This window comes from Zootoca vivipara, chromosome 6, assembly GCF_965207765.1.
Source record: "Zootoca vivipara chromosome 6, rZooViv2.hap1.1, whole genome shotgun sequence".
NCBI classification, from domain to species: Eukaryota; Metazoa; Chordata; class Lepidosauria; order Squamata; family Lacertidae; genus Zootoca; species Zootoca vivipara.
The window spans coordinates 85,439,083-85,460,488 of record NC_142589.1 but is presented as its reverse complement, the minus strand read 5'-3'; the positions used below and the strand labels follow the sequence as shown (position 1 = coordinate 85,460,488).

The window sequence follows — 21,406 nt, the reverse complement described above, 5'->3', positions numbered from 1 at the left end:
CTTGGTTGATTGGTCCTAAATAAATTCGTAGAATTGTAGAGTTGGAAGGGGCCAGAAGGGTCATCTAGCCCAACCCCCTGCAACGCAGGAGCCTTTTGCCCAATGTGGGGCTCGAACCCACAACTCTGAGATTAAGGGGTCTCATGCTGTACCAGTTGAGCTATCTGTATGGTTCCTCTTCTCCTCTCTTCCAGCTTTGGGAGATCTCCTCTGGCGACCTCCTCCTCTCCGTCGTCTTTGACGTGGGCATTCTGTCGGTGACCCTCGACCTCACGGAATACCACATGTTCTGTGGTGGTATGGACGGCTCCATCTTCCAAGTTGACCTCTGCGCCTGGGTAGGTCCGATTCCACACATGGCATTTTATGCATTGTGACTTGTTGATCGTAGTTTAGTAATTATTTATTGTAACTGTTAAGAGGACATTCCTGTTTAATAATTATTTGCGGGTGTTTTGAGTGTTAATGTTTTTGTATATTATTTATTATATTCTAATACATTGCTGAATGTTACTTTATTCGAAATAGGTTGTTCCATTTTAAAGTTACGTTTTATTACGAATTTCTGTATTGGATCAGATTAATATAAGGTGTGTGTTCTTTCTTGCTGTAGACCGCCTTGTGCACTGTAATAAGGAAAGGCGGTATACAAATGAAAAGTGAAATGGGGCAGTTAACAAAGGAACCCGCCTGCCTTACATACTGAACCAAAGTATGTATGTTCTGTGTCACTTCATATTGTCAACACTGACTGGCAGCAGCTCTCCAGGGCAGGCAGGTGTTTCTCCCAGCCCCACCTTGAAGTGCCACTGAGCTACATGGGAGGTCAGCTGTTGGGCAGGTTAAGGCAACCCTGGGTCTAAGAGATTTTGTTTGTTTTATATTATTTATTGAAAAACAAAAAGTACAAAATGACAAGCGCACTGAGTAAGATAAGACACAAAAAAGGAGAAGAAAAAAATAGTACCAATGTAGAAAACAAAACGGGGGGGGGGGGATATTGTGTACATTACAAAAAAAAGGTGGGGACATTTTGATACTGTAGTTAACTAGACTTTAATCTAACAGGTATTTATAAAAATGAATTCCAAATATAGTTGAATTTGTACACAACTTGTTCATGTGTAGCAAAGTTGTACATATCTTCAATCATTAAAGCGAGCTGCATTGTTATTTTTTCAGTTCATCAATACAGTGGTACCTCGGTTTATGAAAAGGATCTAGGAGTCTTGGTAGACCACAAACTTGACATGAGTCAGCAGTGTGATGCAGCAGCTAAAAAAGCCAATGCAATTCTGGGCTGCATCAATAGGAGTATAGCATCTAGATCAAGGGAAGTAATGGTACCACTGTATTCTGCTCTGGTCAGACCTCACCTGGAATACTGTGTCCAGTTCTGGGCACCACAGTTCAAGAAGGATACTGACAAGCTGGAACGTGTCCAGAAGAGGGCAGCCAAAATGGTCAAAGGCCTGGAAACGATGCCTTATGAGGAACGGCTTAGAGAGCTGGGTATGTTTAGCCTGGAGAAGAGAAGGTTAAGGGGTGATATGATAGCCATGTTCAAATATATGAAAGGATGTCATATGGAGGAGGGAGAAAGATTGTTTTCTGCTGCTCCAGAGAAGCGGAAACAGAGCAATGGATTCAAACTTCAAGAAAGAAGATTCCACCTAAACATTAGGAAGAACTTCCTGACAGTAAGAGCTGTTCGGCAGTGGAATTTGCTACCAAGGAGTGTGGTGGAGTCTCCTTCTTTGGAGGTCTTTAAGCAGAGGCTTGACAGGCATATGTCAAGAATGCTTTGATGGTGTTTCCTGCTTGGCAGGGGGTTGGACTGGATGGCCCTTGTGGTCTCTTCCAACTCTATTATTCTATGATTCTATGAACACAATTGGTTCCGGAAGTCCGTTCATAAACTGAAGCGTTCATAAACTGAAGCGAACTTTCCCATTGAAAGTAATGGAAAGTGGATTAATCCGTTCCAGACAGGTCTGCGGAGTACTCATCCTGAAGCGTACTTAACCCAAAGCATGGGTGTAATTGGTTCCAGAAGTCTGTTCATAAACTGAAGCGAACTTTCCCACTGAAAGTAATGGAAAGTGAATTAATCCGTTCCAGATGGGTCCGTGGCGTTCATAAACCGAAAATTCATAAACCGAGGTGTTCATAAACCGAGGTTCCACTGTACCAGTCTTTTTGCGGTAGTTAAGGGTGCGGAGAGTCCACTCATAGTGTTTTTAAGTGATGTTCAGTGATTGACAGGTGGATGGGTCTGCCCATCTGTCAGTCACTGAACATCACTAAAAAACACTTGACGAATGGTGGTGGTGGGGAGATTTGCCACCTCTGGAGCAGACAAATCTGGGCGGTATGCAGTGCTATTTTTCGAGGAAAAGGGGAGCTGGAACTGACCACCAACACCTCCCTTGTTCTCTTCAAATGGCCATGGCACCCACTTGAGAGGGGCCGGAATGGAGTTCCTGGATGTGTGAACCAGCAGCCCTACCCAAGTACCTAAGGCAGCTTCCTGGTTCTCACCTACCCACTTTTTCTGGCAATGCTTCAAAATATAGTTTGTAACTTCCCCCTCCTCTTTCTCTCAGCCCGTGCAAAGGGAGAGGGGCTTCCAGACAGAGAGGGAGTCTGCCAAGATCTTCAAAGGGCATCGGTGAGTGCTGCGGCAAAGGTGGGATAGAGCAACAAAGGGACTTTTTTTTTTTTACCTACATGCTGTGATTTTTGGTTTGATTGGATTACCCTCTGGGTCCCTTCCAAATCCACAATTCTTTCATTTGACCGGATGGGCGGAATTCCAGCCAGGCCACAGCACTCAGGAGAAGGTGCACGAAACACACACGTCTGAGGGCTGCCCGTCCCGACATAAGCCTTGGATTCTAAGGGGCATTGGCGGGGAGAGGCCAGACATTTGGGTTGCGGGCGCACCCTGTAGCGTGCTCAGCCCCCTTCTCTATCGACGGGGATGACATCAGTTACGCTCGAGACACAACCTGGAGGTCCTTTTGTCTTCCCTCCAGGAACCAGGTGACTTGTCTCTCCGTCTCCACCGATGGAAGCCTGCTCCTGTCTGGCTCGCATGATGAAACCGTCCGGCTGTGGGACATCCAGAGCAAGCAGTGCCTGCGCACGGTGAATTACAAAGGTACGCAAGTGCTGTGTGCCTGTATGCACCTCTGCAAAGGGTTGCAGCACAGCCTCTGCATGCAGAAGGTCCCAGGTTGGATTCCCCCGCCAGCATCTCTTGAGCAGAACTCCCGCCTGGGGCCCTGGATAGACCTTGCTCTCAAGTAGCACAGGAAGTCCTGAGCTAAGTAGACCACAGCAGACACCTGTGTGAGGCAGTCTGTTCATTCATTTATTTTTAAATTATATATTTTTTTAAGTTTCAACATGTTCAACATATACAATCAAAACACAGTTTTGCCTTTTCTCCTGTTTTTCCTTGACTTCCCACCCCGTTTTCCATGGAGCTGTTGCATCTCCCCTTCTGCTGTGCCCTCTCTTCTGCCTGTCGAATCCGAACCACAATATTATAGTCCAATGTCTTCTTTTGCTCATAGCTCAAATCCTGCTCACAAGTTCATCATGCTATAATATTTCTTTAAAATAGTCCGAAAAAGGCATCCATTCTTCCATAAAACACACACTGTTAGATTCCCTTAATTTTGCTGATAGTTTCCCCCAGTTCTGCATACAGTGGTACCTCTACTTACAAATAACTCTACTTACGAATTTTTCTACTTACAAATGGAGCTCCGTCCGCCATCTTGGATGCGGTTTAGATAGGTTTTTTTCTACTTACGAATTTTTAGATAGGGTTGCTTCGACTTACGATTTTTTTTCTCCCAATGCATTCCTATGGGATTCGACTTACAAATTTTTTCGACTTACAAATGTGTGTTCGGAACGCATTAAATTCGTAAGTAGAGGTACCACTGTATTTGTTTTGCAGGTTTATCAAACTCTCTTCGGTGAAAAGCTACCAGTGCAGTTCGTAAGATCAGATGAAATGCAGAAAAGGCAGGGAATTGCAAGCTCAGTAAAGCAAAGCACAATACAGTACCTTGCATCCAGCTCAAGTTTTACCCAGAGTAGACCCACTGAAATTAAAGGTTTGCGTTTAACCATGCCTGCTGGTGTCAACGGGGTGTGCTCTTGAGTATGGTGAACATTGACTGCAGGCAAAAGAAACCAGTTCCCTGGTTAATATTTCATAAAATGCCTGGGTCTTCTGCTATCTAGCTGAATGTTAAGATGCTCTGTTTTCAGCTGGTAACCGGGATTCCAGAAGGCTGCAGTGGCCACACTAAAAACTCAAGTTTCTTTCCCCAGCCCTGCCTGAAGATGCTGGGAGTAAAAGTGAGCTGCCCTGCTAGTCTTCATGCTCCCAAGCAAATAGCTGAAATAGGAATGGAGGACTTTGCCTTATGCCAAATCAGACCCGTGGTCCATCTAGCAGAATATCTCCCAGAGTTTCAGGATCAGAGTCCCTTTCCTGGGAGGTGCCCTTCCCAGCTCAGATACCCAAAATATTTTGTTTATACCAGGCTGCTGAACTTTCTACTCCAAAGCAGAGTTTTTAGGCATTCTCAGCAAATGGTTTTGGGTTCCTTTCCTCTGGAGTAATTCTCCCTGAACAGGAGAAGTGATGTCCATGTTATTATGTGAGCCACCATTTCCTCATATCATCTTTACATAATCTTCATTTTAACCATCTCTGTTTGTCTAGGGGCAAAATTGTCCTCTTCCCCACCCCCAAGAACACAACACAATTTGCAAAATCCTGTCTGGTTGTGTGCGTGTGTTTGGCATGTGCCCTGCTTTGTTTTGAAGCGATGTTCAAAGCCTTGCGTTGGCAAAGAGAAAAGGAGCCATAAAGCCTGCATGGCTGAATCTTAAAAACCTCACGATCTGACTTGAGGATCGTAAATTTCTCAATGTGCTGAGCCGCGCTTGGTGCCTGCACCCTCTTCCCCCTAATCCTGGGTAGAAAAAAAGTGCCAGGCTATAACAATGCAGCTGGCAAGGGGAGTGTTGGTTCAGCGTCGGCCAATGGGGAGGCAGCCCTTGTCCACCCACTCCTTCCTGGAGAGGAGAGGCAAATTATTTTCGCTCGAGTTTTATTAGGAGAGGGGATTGGGAGATAAAGCTGCTGGGTTTCGCAAGACCTTTTGTGGTGCAGCAACATTTGGAAAACTGGCGTGGGTGGTTAGGATTCCAGGCACCGGCCGATGCCCATGCGTCAGCCAGTGTGGGCAATTGGTAGCAATAATAATAATAATAATAATAATAATAATAATAATAATAATAATAATATGTTATTTATACCCACCCATCTGGCTGGGTTTCCCCAGCCACTCTGTGTGTGCTGACTGCATTGTAGAATTGTAGAGCTGGAAGGAACATAAGAACCTAGGGAGAGCCTCGCAGGATCAGCCCAGTGGCACACAGAGTCCAGCATCCAGTCGCCACAGGATTCGCATCTAAAGGATCCCTGGCAAGGGGCCGTCCAACCTTTTTAAAAACCTCTGAGGCAGGAGAGCCAAACACCTTCCGAGGAGACCGTTCCACTGTCGAACAGCTCGAAAACCGGAACACTCACTTCCGGGTTTGAGATCCAAGGTGCGACTGTACTTGAAGATGACCCTAATGCCATCCCTCGGCCTTCTCTTCTGCAGGCTGAACATGCCTGATGCCCCTGAAAACTCCTTACTCTACCACACAGGTCTCTCCCCGGGCACAGGAGCAGTGCAGCGGACTGGAGCTCAGAGACCTGCTACTGATCGTGCCTGGCATGATGCAGTTGGGTGCTACCCAGGGCCCATGGCTCTGTGGCAGAGCCTCTGCTGGGCATGCAGAAAGTCCCAGGTCCAGTTTGCAGGCAGGACTGGTAGCACCCCCTGCCTGAACCCCTGGAGAGCCACTGCTATCCAGTCTGTGTGTAGACTGAATAAGGTTCTGGAAACAGCCTTACGAGAAGCGCTTGAAGGAGCTGAGAGGAGATATGATAGTCATGTTCAAATATCTCAAGGGCTGTCCCGTGGAAGAGGGAACAAGCGTGTTTTCTCCTGCTCTGGAGGGTAGGACTCGAACCGAAGGCTTCAAGTTACAAGAAAGGAGATTCTGTCTAAACATCAGGAAAAACTTTCTGACAGTAAGAGCTGTTTGACAGTCTCCATCGGAAGGTGGTGGAGTCTTCCGCTTCCTGGGTGGTTTTTGGATAGCCATCTGTCATGGATCCTTGGCCTGAAATTCCTGCATTGCTGGGGCTTGGACTAGATGACACTTGGGGTCCCTTCCAAGTCTACAATTCTATGAACGTTGAAGTTGAAAAGGCCCAACGGCCTGGCTCTGCATAAGGCAGCTTCCTCCATTGCTATTCAACCAGCCCATTATTCAGAAACATGACTAGAATCTTACTTTTAGCAGAAGGGCCCTAGCCCTGCTCTGCATGCACGAGGTCCCAGGTCCAGTCTCCGGGTAGGACAGGGAATGTCCCCGAACTAGTTTTGAACTGCTCTCCCCTTCGCAACAGGGCGAAGAGCCCTTTTCTTCCTGTCCTTTATATAACGGCATTGTTCGTCCCTCCCTCCTCCCCTCCAGATGTCTAATTACTTTTCTCCCTTCTCCGGAAAGAATCCTGTCCAGACGCTGGCAACTCTCTCTGCTGTTATCGGTGCCCCCAGGGAGGCATTAACATCCTTTATCTCGGCTGCGCAGAACACTTGATAAGGCGCTGCCGCTGGCAGCTCAGTTCCCGACACGTCTCTCTTTTCTTCTAAACCCTCCCCTTTCAACATCGTCCTCGGAGCTTCCCTCCTCCCCACCCGCTAAACCCTGAACACCTGCCAGGGTGCCGGCTCTGTGCTTCCGAGCGCCGCCTGCCTCTCTTCGCATCTGCTCCATCCCTTCAAAACTGATCTCTTTTCAGGGCGCAGAAGCCTGTAAATCCCCTGTGCGGTGCAAGCGGCAAGATAGCCCTAATAACGAGGCTTTGGAGCACTGCTCAAACTCTGGTAATTTAATAACATTCCGTGTCCAGCACTTCCACTCGGCTCCGGAGCGGCGGGAGGAGAGAGAGAGGCCATCCTTCGTTTTGTAACGAGCTGCAGCTGGTTTTAACCACTCGCCAGCTTCAGGATCACTTGGGTCAATAATCCCCGAGCCGGGAGCTGTGCCACGAGAAATGAGCAAGTGAAATAGCGAAAGTCTCCTGTGAGTGTGCCTGCCGCTTCTCTGCGCGAGTCTCTGCTCCAGCCTCACCTTGGCAGGACCCAGTTAATCCCGCCACATATGGCACAGGTTGCCATAGGATTTTTTGGTCACACAAATGTTGTAGTAGTAGTAGTAGCAGTGAAAGCAGGGGCTCCTGTTGCCCCTCCGCATGAGTTGTTGCCCTGGGTTTGGTGCCTTGGGAGTGCAGTAGTGATTTGCACAGGGAACATGGGCAGAGAATGAACCCACACTCTGTTTCCTGTGCGAGGTGCCGTTCCACTCCCTAGGAGGCAAGCCCAAGGCAGCGACTCATGCAGAGATTCAACCGGAGTGCCAGAAGCGGCAGAGTGAAATATGCTTTTCACACTTCACAACAACCCATCCTCACCCTGCAGAGAGAGATTTCCCATCAGCACAGGCCTTGTTTCAGATCAGACCCTTCGGCCATTCAGACCACAACCTGAGGGATTCCGTTCCACTGTCGAACAGCTCTCACTGTCAGAAAGTTCTTCCTTTCTTGTAACTTGAAGCCATGGGTTCGAGTCCGGCCCTCCAGAGCAGGAGAAAATAAGCTAGCTCCATCTTCCATGTGACAGCGCTTGAGATATTTGAAGATGGTTCTCCTATCTTCTCTCAGTCTTCTCCAGACGAAACATACCTAACTCCTTCAACCGTTCTTCATAAGGCTTGGTTTCCAGACCCTTCATCATCTTGGTCTCCCTCCTTTGCCCACATTCCAGCTTGTCAACATCCTTCTTAAATTGTGTTGCCCAGAATCGGACACAGTACTCCAGGTGTGGTCTGACCAAGGCAGAAAAAAGCGGTACTGTTACTTCCCTTGATTAAAAAGGATTTCCTTTTACCTGTACTGAATCTTCCGGCTTCATTTGATTTCCACAAGCTATAATGTTATGACAGCAGGAGGAAGCTGCTCTCTGTCTTCTTTCCCCAAGAATTGCATGATTCGATGCCTTCTCCATCAGTACCAGTGGGCCGCAGGTCAGTCCAAGGCAGAACTTACTATCTTCTTGTTGGGGGAGCCAGTGTGGTTAGAGCATCGGGACTAAGACCTGGGAGAAAGGCCAGAGTTCGAATCCCCCCACTGAGCCATGAAGCTCACTTGGGTGGCCTTGGAAGGCTGTTGCGAGGATAAAATGGGGAGGAGGAGAACCATGCACAGCACCTTCAGCTCCTTGGAGAAAGGTGCGGCAGAAATGCAATAAATAAATAGAACCAGAGGCTCACCTGAGCTCTTAAAAAGTTATTTATGGACAAATCCTTTTTGATCTGCTTCCCTGCCGCTGGGAAATGGAGGTGGATGGGTGTGGCACCCTGTTCTGCCCCAGCACCTTGCAGATGGGGTGGTGGCGGGGGGCACACTTAACCAAAAGCTCCTGAGAGCTCCAGCTGCGGGCACTGCGGAGGTCTGCCTGGTTTTGCATGCAAACTCCAAAGGCAGAGCCAGGTTTTGGGGGGGGTGAGAGAAAGCACACGGGGACACTGCTGGAAATAGATCTGAAGAGTCAAAAGACCAGCCTTGAGCCGTTGGCAGCTGCAAGCAAGAAATGGCTGAGGGATTTGAATTTTGTTATTCCGGCTGCCACTGGCTGCTCTTTCCAACGGGTGTTGCTCTCAAATGGGTTGGGAATGGGAAAAGGCTTGCTGGATGCGCTGTGCATGTGTATATACTAAGTAACGCCTGGCTTGGTGAGCAATGAGCTGAGCACCCTGTCTGGCCCACCCAGCAAGCCATTCCTGGCCTTGTCCTCTTGCTTCCTCAGTCTTCTTCCTCCTCTTAAGTTTGCCAGGGCAATGGATGCAACAATTTGTGAGTGCAGAGAGGTGAGCTGAGGTTGTGGCAGGGAGGCGTCGGGAGCCTGACGGCAGCCCGTGTGGGTAAATGCGGTAATTAAAGCGCTCATTAACTCCGCTGAGTGGATGTGTGCGATAGATCATTACCGCGAGACAACTTGCGAGCGCACCGGGGCCTGGGTGATGGATGGCTCGCTCGGCAGAGGACGGAGAGGCCGCAGTGCTTGGGGCTGTGCCTGGTCGCCCCCGGGGAGGTCTCCAAACAGTTCCCTCCGGTCGCCTCTAGTTGCCTTCGTAGCTAATTGAAGGAGAGGAGAGGTAGCGGGGGGAGCTGACACCAAGGAGGAACGCAAACACACACATGCCTTAGATTCTGTAGAGCAGAACCACCAAAAGGGGGAAAGATGCTGGGGAGGAGATGTGATTCCTCAGAGGTTTTTAAGCAGAGGTTGGATGGCCATCTGTCATGGATGCTTCTGCTGTGATGCCTGCACTGCAAGGGGTTGGACTAGAGGACCCCCAGGGGTCCCTTCCATTATTCCCCCGGGCAGGGCTTGGAAAATACACCCTGCCTGAAGCCCTTGAGAGCTTCTGCCAGCCAGTGTAGACCTGTGGTTCCCAAAGAGAATAATACTGCCCCCTGGGTGGGGAGGTTACCTAAGTGGGGGTTGCTAGGGGGAGGCAGGGGGCCCCTGTAAATGACAATCAGGCTCTGGAAAGCTGGCATCTCCCTGGATCAAGTTTGTCGGCTTTGTTGAATTAATTGAACTATTTTTAATTGGGCTTTGAGTGAACGGGCAATTAATTGCCGCTGTTTTGAATTTTATCATGTCATCATCTCCCTTAGTGCGCCGTGCAAGCTGCTGCTCTGAATAATGCTTTTTGTAGTGCAGAGTAGTGAGCACATGGGGCGAATTTATGGAACCAAGCTGGAAAAGGTTTGAGAACCACTGTTGCAGACAATCTAGAAACCTTACTGAGCTGTGGGGCCTGTCTCCTAAACAGAAGGATGCATGCTCTGTGTGCAGAAAGGCTGGGAATGACTCCCTGTCCGAAAGCCCAAAGAGCTGCTGGCAGTCACAGTCCTGAGATGGATGGCTTGGTGTCCTGACTCAGCATAAGGCTGCTTTTGACTTACCACAAACCATGAGGACTAGCACCTTGCTTCATTTTCAGGGGAGGGTCCACAAACTCTGTGCTCGAGAGGCCCTTGGGGGGCCTCTTCCAAACTCTCCAATTTCTTATGATTCCGCAGTTAGCCCATCAAATGGCCTAAGGACCTGCCATAAGCATACCTTGCCGCTAAATCTCTCCCTCCCTCCAATTTGCTCCTCCAGGTCCAGTCACCAATGCCTTCATCACCCTGGCTCCAGCCAACATGCTAAACCCAGAGAGCAAGCCCCAGGTCCCCCTGCCCAAGTTCAGCCGCCACCTCTACACCATGGAGAACGCGGGGAGCCCTGCCAGCGAGGGGATGATGCTGTGCCTCGGAATGCATCAGAAGGTAGGGGAGTCTTCGTCTGCTTCCCCAGCAAATATGGACCAAGTGACCACCAAGCTAGAAATCCCCCTTCGCTCTTGAGGGTGGTGGGCAAAAGGATGGCGGAATACTTAACGCCCCAGGTCCACTGGTATAAAGGTCTCACTAAGACCAATAGATTTGAGGCTATTTCCCGGTGTTCGATCCTCGGTCGGAAAGGCACAGTCATAGAATCATAGTGTTGGAAGGGACCCAGGGGGTCATCTATTCCAATCCCCTGTGATGCACAGGTCTAAAGTTAAGAATAAGGCCTTTTGGCTGCCCAGGTGGAGAATAGAGAGCGGGACGTGTCTGAACTAGCAGAATGTACAAAGGGGGAAAGCGAAACAAAAAGAAGATTCATTGCTCTTCCACTCTCACAGCTCAGTCTTCAGAGATGGCAATTGCCCATGATTCTTGGCTAGCGATGCTCTCGGGAGATCTTGCAGGAACTTGGACAGTCCTGTGAGATCTCGCAAGCCCATGCCAGAACTGGCACGTGGAGAGGGCCTTGTCCCCCACCCCCAGCAAGGCAGGGGGCTTAAAAGGACTTCTGTCTTGCTTGCATTTAATAACAATAACATTAAAAACATCCACATGCAGGGCTGCCTTCAGATGTCTTCTAAAAGTTGTGTAGTTATTTATCTCCTTGACATCTGCTGGGAGGGTGTTCCACAGGGAGGGCGCCACCACCGAGAAGGCCTTCTGCCTGGTTCCCTGTAACCTCACTTCTCACAGTAAGGGAACCGCCCTCGAAGCTGGACCTCTGTGTCTGGGCTGAATGATGGGGGTGGAGACGCTCCTTCAGGTCTACAGGGCTGAGTTTGTATTTTTCTTGCAGTTTGTAACGGCTTTCTCTGATTATGCAGCAAACAAGACATGTTTTATAGTGGGGGAGGGGGAGAGAGAAGGTATGGAATTGGGACCCAGACGTGGTTGGCAAAGGGAACACACCTCTGAGCTCTGCATGCCTGTGTGCCAAGCCTCCTTACCCTTCCGATGCAAGCAGGAGCAGGTGGCTGTTCCCTGCTGGAAGAGGCGATGCAGATCTGAGCGAGGCAGGGCTGAATGTTCTGGTACAATTATCCCTCAGGGAAAGGAACAGGTTGGCAGGAGAGAGAGAGAGGGAGTGTATTATAATCCTGTTGTTGGGCACTGAGGCAGTAATAGGCTGGAACGTCTCCATCGCACCTTGGCATCTCGAGGGACGAGGTCGGCCGTAACGCATAAATTAACTTCCAGCGTTGGGGAGGCCCAGTAAGATCCCTGCCAGTGGCCTAATCTAGCTCAGCATCCTGTCCTCACTCTGGCCAAAAGGTTGCCCCAAAGGGAAGCCCACCAGCAGGATCCGAGCACAAGAGCCCTCTCCCTTCCTGTGGTTTCCAGCAACTGGGATTAAGGAGCATTGCTGCCTCTGACCGTGGAGGCAGAGCATAACCATCCTGCCTCGTACCCCTTGATAGCCCGTTCCTCCACCATGCATTTGTCCAATTCACTTTTAAGCCATCTGGGTTTCTGGCCATCACCGCTTCCTGTGGGAAGGGGTTCCGCAGTTTAACGAAGGGTTTTATTTTATCTGTCTTGAATCTTCCAACCGGGCCTTGCCTGTGTTAGTCTGCAAAGCTGTCAACAGCTTAGATCTGAAGTTCCTCAAGGACTGCCCGATTCCTTCTGCCCTGCCTTGATCACAGAGACCTTCCGGTGGGGCACTCTTGGTGCTGCCGGACAGGCCCTGCCTCCTTTCTCGCCCTTGACTGCCGTCTGGTAGAATGACAGCTGAGGATAAGCAGAGGGCAGCTGGTCTCTGAGCAGAGTCTACTCAGCATCCCTCCTTCCCTCTTTGAGACTTGGGTTTCACAATAGCTAGGCCTCTGCTCCAATCCAAGAGGTTCTCCTTTCTGCCTGGGACTCTTCTCTTGGGTTCATGCAGGTGGCTTTGAGTGGAGACCACGTGACTTCAGGGACACTAGAGGTGGACAGGGAGCGGGGAGAGGGTCCCGCTACCCACTGGTGAGCTTTCCGGGGACACCTGGCTGCCTGACTGCAGGGAAACAGGAGGTGGCTTTGTTCTCATGTCCCCCACAACGTCATAAAATCTCAGCCTCCCCACTCAAACCCGGCAACACCCCTTTGCCAGGAATGCATTTCGTTTTCCCAGCAAGGGGTTGTGTCCGATGCCCTCTCGCAGTTGCTCCAAGGAGAGGGAGGACGAGGGAAGCCAGCGTTTCATCAGCCTTGCCTGTTAACCATCGCTCACTGCAGAGGCATTTTCTCCTCTCCTGCCTGTCTTCTCTTCCCCCAAAACACAAAGGGTGCTTTGATGTGTTATCTCTCCTGCCTGTCATTTTTCTCTCTCCACCCGGGAGACTGATGGGGCCCGTCTACTTTGATGGATTAGCTCCTTGCAAAGGGAGGCCTCGTGCCCGCTCCTCTCCCCTGGCACCACACTGCTTGTCCTTTTCTTCTTCTGAGTTTCCTTGAGCTGTGGCGGGCAAAGTGTCCGGCCACCCACCCCAAGGCTCTCGCCAGGTATCTCATCTAGTGTTCTTGTAACAGATTCCCAGGAGCGTCTCCTGTCAGCCCTGCTCCTTTCCTCTGCAACGTTGACAGCAGCCCCAAACCTCCAAATTGCGATGTCTCTTGTTCAACCAGCAAGAGGAAGGATGTTTCCGAACCAGGAAAGGTGGTTGTTCAGGTTGAAATGGTTTGGGAAACTTTAGCTCCTCCTCATCTTGGGGAGTCCAGCAGAATCCTGACAGCAGAACAAGATTCTAGCCCTCATGACTGCTTGGGGAAGGGTGGGAGAACTTATGAGAACACATAAGAAGAGTCCTGCAGGGTCAGGCCAGTCAGGGCCCATCTAGTCCAGCATCCTGCTTCTCACAGTGGCCAACCAGCAGTGTTTGAAATTAGTCTGGCTGCTCCAGGTGCATTTTGCACCTGGCTATCGGCCACTTGCGACCAAGTGAAAATTCCTGGGTGCCAGGATGTCGCCTGACATCTCCACCATCTCGAGGTGCATGCCTAGGGATCCTTGGATTAGTTTTCACACACTAATACGCCATCCTGTAGAATTCTGTCTATTTTATCTGCACAATCAGGATGAATTTCAGCAGGCACAATGCTTTTTCAGTGCAGACTGAGCAGGAGCAGTGAACAGCGTTATAGTGAATTGTTGTCACTTGTCTACGCTTCCCCCACTGCCCTGCTGAGAGTTGTGAATGCCTACGTTATGGATGGTCTGTGTCACTATTAAGAAAAAGAGGTCGGAATGGGCCAATATATATGTGGACAGTCCCTGGATCAAGTGACTTTTCTTCTTTACGTTCTCAAAGCTCTTAACCCAGCCAGGGATGTAGGAAGGGGTGTGTGGTGGGGGCAGTCCGCCCCGGGTGTGATCCCAGAGAAGGGTGACAAAATACCCCCTGGGCGTGGCCCGCCTCCGGAAGGATCACACCTCCCTCAGGTGCACGGCATGTGTGCCGCTCTGGGTGCCGGAATGGCTAGCTCCGCGACTGAACACAGCTCAAGGTTGCCCCCTGAACTAGCCAGATGTTTAACTGATAATCATTCGAAATATAAGACTTAAGAACCGTCTTGCCCCAAATGTCATCTAGACATTCTGTTTTGGCAACTGCAATCTTTGTTTAAGGAGTTGTTTAGTGCCTGGCTTGTGTATCTGAGTTTCTAACACACACTGCTGACCATATCCTCCTCCTGGGAAGAGGACCTGGGTGTGATAGTGGAGGGAGAACATAGCCATTGTAGCTAGTAGGATTGCTTTTAGTCAATTCTCTTTTCAGAGCCACCTGTAAGAACCCATGAAGGAGCCAAAGGAGAGCCCTCAATTCCAGCATCCTGTTCTCACAGTGGCCGACCAGGTGCTTGTGGGAAACCAGAAAGCAGGACACAAGCTACTGGAGTCCAGAAGCATTACTGCTTCTGCTTGTGAGGCTAACTGCTTCTGATGCAGCATTTTTTTGAGCCATTGGTTGCATTCTGAAAAGTCATTGGCATCAGTTGTGCAGAACCATCTCGCTTGTCGCTCCTGAATTGAGGGTTCTTTTGCTCTTTTTTGAGGCTGTTCCCCCCCCCCCCGTTTGTTTTAAAACATAGCTTGCTTTTTTTAAAATACCACCCACTGACTGAAACATTTTCCAGGGCGGTTTTACCACAGACTGTAAAACAGCAATAAAAAAGCAGCACAATTCAATAAAAAACAAAACCCAGCGCTGACAGAAAATAAATAGATCAGAGGTTGAAAACCTGGGAAAATGAGAAACGTATCTGCTTGGCATCAGAAAGACACGAAGTCAGGGGAGTTTTAAATGGATGATGTTTTGTTGTGTTTTTAATATTTTGTTGGGAGCCGCCCAGAGTGGCTGGGGCAAACCAGTCAGATGGGTGGGGTATAATTAATGAAATCACTGCTACTAATTATTAGATCAGGTGTCAGACCAGGTGTGTGTGAGAGAGAGATCATGTCCCCCACAAGTAGAGGGTACAGCTGAAAAGACCCTCCCATATTTGCCACCCATATCATCCAAGGCAGCTTGGGCAGGTGGACTTAAGAAAGACTCCACATTCTATTGATTCCATTTGTATTTTTTGAAGTGGCAACAACATGGGCAGGTGATTGGGGTGGGGGTGGGGAGAGACTGTTAGCTACATCATCTTGAGGTCTGGGGGACTTCAGAGGTCCAGGGGCTGAAATTGCCACAGGAGGGGAGAGGGTTCTTTCACTTGGCTTCCCACTGGGGCATCTGGTCGGCCGCTGTGAGAACAGGCTGCTGAAGCGAACCTTATGAGGAATGGTTGAAGGAGCTAGGTATGTTTAGCCTGGAAAAGAGGAGATATAAGAGCCAGCTTCAAATATCTAAAGGACTGGCACGTGGAAGAGCTGTTCAGCAGTGGAACGGTCTCCCTTGGGAGGTGGTGGACTCTCCTTCCTTGGAGGTTTCTAAGCAGAGGTTGGATGGTCATCTGCCATGGATGCTTGAGCGGAGATTCCTGCATTGCAGGGGGTTGGGCTGGATGACCTTTACAGTCCCTTCCAGCTCTACAATTCTATGATTCTGTGACTAGATGGGCCGCTGGCCTGATCTTTATTATGTCCTTGAAGGTGAAGAAGGCCCTAGAGGGGCAGACGGAGAGAAGTAAGAGCTTCTGTAACCTTTGAAAAAGGACACTGCTCCCTTGCTATAAAATAAAAGAGAGAGATTGTTGTGAAGGTCCTCTCTCTCTTGTGTGCGTTGTGAGAAGGGAGAGAAACCCCAATAACATAATGTCTTCCTTTTGCAGACAGTAATAATCTAGAGATGATAGGGGGGGGAGGCTGGAATGAGAGTGCCAGAGCTGGGCTCTGCGGATCCCCTCCGTCCTGCGCGCAGGATAAAGATCTCCTCTATTTCCCATTATTGGCTGCGTGTCTGCTCCGAAATTAGAACAGAGAGTCTCGGGCTGTGTGTCTGGAGTTCATGATGAGCTGCTGAGGCTTGAGGTGGGGGGGGGGGAGGTTTTCCCTTTCCCACTGGTGACGGGAGGCAGGTTTTTCAGGCACTTCTGCAAGGTGGCAGAGCGGCAGAGCAGCTGCCTTGCACCCTGAAGGTCCCAAGTTCGAATCTCCAGAGAGGGCTGAGTTAGACAGCTTGATGGCTTGGCTCCGTATAAGGCACCTTCCTGGTTAGATCAGCTCTTTGCTTGGAATCATGAGGACCAGAATCTTGCATTATTAGGAAGGAAAGGATCACCGTTTGCTGACAGACCACCTGCTTGGCCTTCAGAAGGTCCCTGGTCCAGTTCCCCACTAATGTTATAGCCAGGTGGGGCCTGAAACCTTGGCAAGCTGCTGCCAGTCTATGTGGACAATACTGAGGCTGTTGCGGTGTGGTCAGGAAAGGAGCCCTGTGTGGTCAGGCCGGGTAGCGAAAGGCCTCGTGTAGTTAGTAATTCTGTGCTTTGTTGCTTGGAGAGACCCCTGTGAGCCAGAGGGCGAAGCTCCTTGGTCCCTGCAGCCAGGGGTCCCTGCCCCCAAATCCGAGGCTTTTCTTTCAGTGTGCAGCAGCGCAGAGTCCCAAAACGGCTCTCTGGGCACAGAGTGATGAGCTTTGGCGTGCCAGATGGCAAAGCTGCCTCGGACCACAAAGGAGGCAGGGACTGGTTGGAGGCAGAGGAATGAGGGGGTAACAACAGGGGGAACCCCAAGGAAGGAAGGCTCAGAGCCCAGGGAGTGGTGGTGGGACAACAGTGAGTGCTCAGAGGGAGAAGCCTGGGGGGGAGGAAGTATCAGAAGCTGGAGAGGTAACAGGGCTTAGTGTGCAGGGAGAGTCTGTGGCAGAGGGAAGTCCAGAATCGGAGGCAGAAACTGAAGCAGGAGACAAGGGAGGCCAGAAGGCAGAGGGGAAGTCTGGCTGGTAAAGAGTCACAGGTGTCTCCCCCTCCTGATGCAAAAAGCTCCCCTCCCCGCTGGTCTCCCAGAACCAGGAGAGACATGAAAAGGGCAGAGGAGAGATTGGCTGCATGCAGGCCCAGTCTCCGATTGCTTGGGGAAAACCTTGGAGAGGAGGAGACTTAGACAGCTGTGGGGAGGCAGGGACCTTCAGTCTCAGCAACTGTTTCATGGGGGCAAGACCTACCAGAGATTATTTGCTGTGCTCATTAGGCCTGGCGCTCCTGTGCAGATCCTGTTTTTGCTAATAAAGACTTGACTACAAGTCGCTAGGTGTGATTTACTGCTGCCCTCTCCTGTCGAAAGGCATGTTCAAACCTTGCTCCCTCCAGCAGCCTGCCTTGTCACTCCTCTCTCATGGCCGGCCGCTGATCGTATCGGTCCTCTCTCTCTCTGATGGTTGCCTTCTCAAAAAAAAAAAACCTCGCACACAATCGTTTTTGTCCCCTGTTATCACTGTTGGTGTGGTGTGATCCTCTTCCTTTAAAAGAATTCCAAGGCTGGCAGGGCTTCTCCAGATCTCTTTGTGAGAGATTATCCTTTTAGCTTCTTCCTTAAGTGCTGCGGAAACTCTTTATTGGGGAGCACTTGAAATTCTTTGGCTTCCCTCCCCGCCATTATGCTGGAATGTAGCTTTTGCTCCTAGGGTGTGGCTCTTAAGCCGACAGCTTGCCTTTGGCATCAGCTCGACCGAAGCAGACCCAAGAAACCTGGGACACACCTCAGTCCTAGGCTCAATCCCCAGCAACTCCCTGGAGCGCTGCCTGAAACGCTGGAGAGCTGCTGCCAGCCCATGCTGGGAATATTGAGCTAGGTGGCCCCAACACGCCGACTCGTATGTATTTAAAATAGCTGTGTAGGAACCATTAGGGCTATATGCTTAGTTTTGTGTAAAGCAGTTTCTTGTATCCTCTGGGTGGGGGTTAAGTTCCCCCCCCCCCATGCTGTAGTGTGTGTGTGTGTGTTTGATATAACAAAAAGAACATAACAACAGATAAAAATTTAAACATGGAAAACAAAGCTATAGAATGGGCATAGAACGGATACAGTTGCACATTGGTTAAAATAACAAAAGTCTTTGAGTATGGGATATAGGCATTACCTGGTTATCAAGTCTAGTGGGGATAGCCTGGGTAACTCTGTTGGTTGGAGCGTGGTGCTGACGAAGGCCAGGGTTGCAGGTTCAATCACCGCCAGGGACAGCTGCAAATTCCTGCATTGCAGGGGGTGGGACTAGATGATCCTCAGGGTCCCTTCCAACTCTGCAATTCCATGCCAGATTTGCCAGGCTTGTGGCAAGGGTCTCGAAAATGATGGTCCTTCTCTCTGTGTATATGCCAAGTAATATAAAAAGTGCATGGGAGTTCTGGTCAAAATCTCAAATTGCACACAATTTCCTCCCATTTTCCAGAGCAATGGGTACCCAGCGCCCTATGTATGATTTGTCAGCTGTTTCCAATTGGGTTGCAATTACTGTTTGAGCTGCTCAGATCATCTATAAGACTAGTTCTTTTGACAATATGTCTACAAAATGGCTTTGTCAAAAATATCCTTGGCTTGTATGTTGAGGCCTCTGCTCTTCTGTCTCCCACAGGGATCCGGAGAGAGCAACTTGGAGAAAAAAGAGCGGCTGTACTCGCAGATGTGTGCGACAAGAGAAAAGGTGAGGCTCTCTATCCCTACAACAGGCAAATTTTGAGTTTTGAGAGGCTTGATCTTGACACATTGCAGACTTTTCTTCTTCTTCTTCTTCACCAAATCAGATTTATTGCTAGTTAAGTCAGCCATCGTGCTATTTGCATACACAGACAATAAAAACAAGGCAGGTGTATAAGGCGCACTAAAATACCATTAACATTTTGCTTTGCAGTAAAGTTTTGGCATTGTTTTTTAACAGTAGACCAGCGATTCCTACACTGTGCACTGTGGCAGGTAATCCTTCACTTTGCTCCCCTTGAAAAGCTGAAATTGAAAAATAAAAACCTTGAGAAATAAAAGCCTAATGCCAGGCGGCAAGACGTGCTTTTTGAAAAAAAGAACCGTGAAAAATCAGATTGGGCCTCCGGTGGAAGCAGTGAGGGGAACCATAGAATCTTAGGGTTGGAAGGGACCCCCGAGGTTCATCTAGTCCAACCCTCCTGCAATGCAGGAACCTCAGCTAAAGTGTCCTTGACAGATGGCCACCCAACCTCTGCTTTAAAACCTCCAAGGAAGGAGCGTCCACAACCTCCCAAGGGACAGTTCCACTGTCAAACTGGTTGTGTCGACCCCAAAGCAACTCTCCAAAGCAACTTCATTGCTCTTTTTCTTGTCTCTCATGTTAAAAACTAGGAGAAAAGGGTCAGACAAGCTTCCGGTGGGGGAAGAGAGTCGCCAGTTCTATATTGGGTGCAGTTATCTTAAGGGTTTGCATGGGCAGCCTCTACAGCCACTAGCTGTTGTGTTGGCAGTGGCTCCTGGCAGCTGGAGTCGCAATGCCCTCCGGATGGAAGCAGGTTTCTCCATCCCAGGATGGAGTGCCTCTTCTGAATAGAGCCATTCCTCAAATGCTGCCTGGTGGGAGACAGGTTTTCTCCACCTCTTGCCAGGGATGGAGGTCATGCCAGCTGCCTTTGTTGCCGCTGAGTTCAGGGTCCCAGGGCGGGCGAAGGCAGCGCCCTGAGCCAATACTCTGATCCTTCCTCTGCTTCTCCTCCCACCCTGGTTCCACTCCCCATTTAGTTTCCAACCCCCTTTTTCCCTTGCAGAACTTGATGGGCGACCAGGAGCAGCTGAAGATCCACGTGACTCAACTGGAGGAAGAGGTGGGCACCTTACGCAAGATCAACAAAGGCCTCTTCGACTTCTCCAGCCGCCTCATCATGAAGCAGGGCAAATAATGGGGGTTGGGGGACAAGAACCTGGCCGTAGCCACGCACAGCGCCTGGGTGCCAAACCCTCTCCCCTGGTCAGAGGGGCAGGAACGCTGTTCATACCCTTGCCCGCTGGCAGGACCGGACCTCACACATCCAGAAATGGGGGGGGAGGGCGCAGAGACGGTGTAAGTCAAGATTGTTCCAACAGGACATTGCAAGGAGACATGGCCTTTTCCCCCTTCCTGCTCCTCTTCCTCAAACAGACCGACGGGCCCTTTCCACATCCTCTGATTTTGCAAAGGATTCTGGGTCACGCCATGCGACCCCCGTTGCTGCTTCACCGCTGCCTTTGCTGCCAGGGATTGATGATCAGTAGTTCGCCTGCTTCCTTTGGGGATGGGGCCTGCCTGCAGGCAGCTTTTAGGCGTTCACCAGCCGTTCTGGCATCCTCCGATCTCCTGGCCACTGTCAGTCCAGAACGGTCCAAAGCTGTTATCAGCAAAGAGGCCTCGATTCCTTTTAACACTGTGTTTTTGAGAGCGACAGAGAGCCCCCCTTGGAAGTGGCGGGGGGGGGAGAGGAGAGAGTCTTGTGTTCCATCGTTCCGCAGGCTGCAGAAATGAGGCATTGGATTCTGGGCTGGGTAAACCTCTCCGGGTGAGTTGTGCTTCTCAACGCTTCTCTCCCCTCATCAAAAACGTGCACAAATCTCCCAAGCGCTCCCTGCTGTATGAAAGCTAGCCATTCGGGGGAGGGGCCCTCGTTATGCACCCCCCCCAGTGCCTTTTGTACATGCAGGGAGAGATTTATTTATTTACGTTCTATTGAGCCTGCGCAAATTAGACTTGCCTGCCATTGAACTGAACCACTAAAACTCACCATTACACAGCTCTGTCATGCACAGTGTGCCAGATCGTATCCTTAACCCTCCTCTTGTTGGTCAGGACACGCAGCTCCGGATCCCAAGCTGCTTTTTTTTTTGTACTCTGGTGAATCTGCTTCTCCTTCCTGTCCCTCTCTCTCCCCCTACAACCCTTGTCTTTCTTAATTTTACTTCCTTTAAAAAGAAATACCTCTGATTCCATGCCAGAAAAAAATATTATTTCCCTTTTATTCCTTGTTTTTTTGTTTTGTACTTTTTTAAAATAAAGGACTGTTTACCGAAATTGCATTTTGGTGGAGTGTTTAGAGAGAAGGCGACTAAGAGGCAAGAGGATTGAAACATATAAAATTATGCATGGAGAAAGTTGACTAGAGTAAGGGTTTTTCCCCCTCACAACACTAGAACTCGAGGACATTCATTTTTAAAAAAATATTTGAAAACCTTTATTTCTTTATTTAAAAACATTACATAGAAAACCATCAAACACAAAATGAACACAAAGTAAACACAAAGATAACCAAAATCAAATAATGCAAATTAAGTACAAATTGTATGCAACTTAAATATGAGTTAATTACAGTTTAATTGGAATAAAGATGTAAAGAATAAAGATGTAAAGAATAAAAATAAGACTAAAGACAAAGAGTAAAAAA

The 21,406-nt window shown here is 49.5% G+C and overlaps 1 protein-coding gene across 1 annotated transcript in view; it reads left to right on the top strand.

Annotated features, from left to right (window-relative positions):
- WDR18 (WD repeat domain 18) overlaps positions 1-21,036 on the top strand; it is a 38,485-nt gene extending 17,449 nt beyond the window's left edge. The window contains exons 5-10 of the mRNA XM_035118966.3: positions 195-338; positions 2,607-2,671; positions 3,039-3,163; positions 10,386-10,552; positions 18,610-18,678; positions 19,763-21,036. Of these exons, the coding sequence (XP_034974857.2) occupies positions 195-338; positions 2,607-2,671; positions 3,039-3,163; positions 10,386-10,552; positions 18,610-18,678; positions 19,763-19,894 (702 nt within the window). The 3' untranslated portion in view covers positions 19,895-21,036. The remainder of the gene's footprint in view (positions 1-194; positions 339-2,606; positions 2,672-3,038; positions 3,164-10,385; positions 10,553-18,609; positions 18,679-19,762) is intronic.
- Positions 21,037-21,406: the final 370 nt, after the last annotated feature.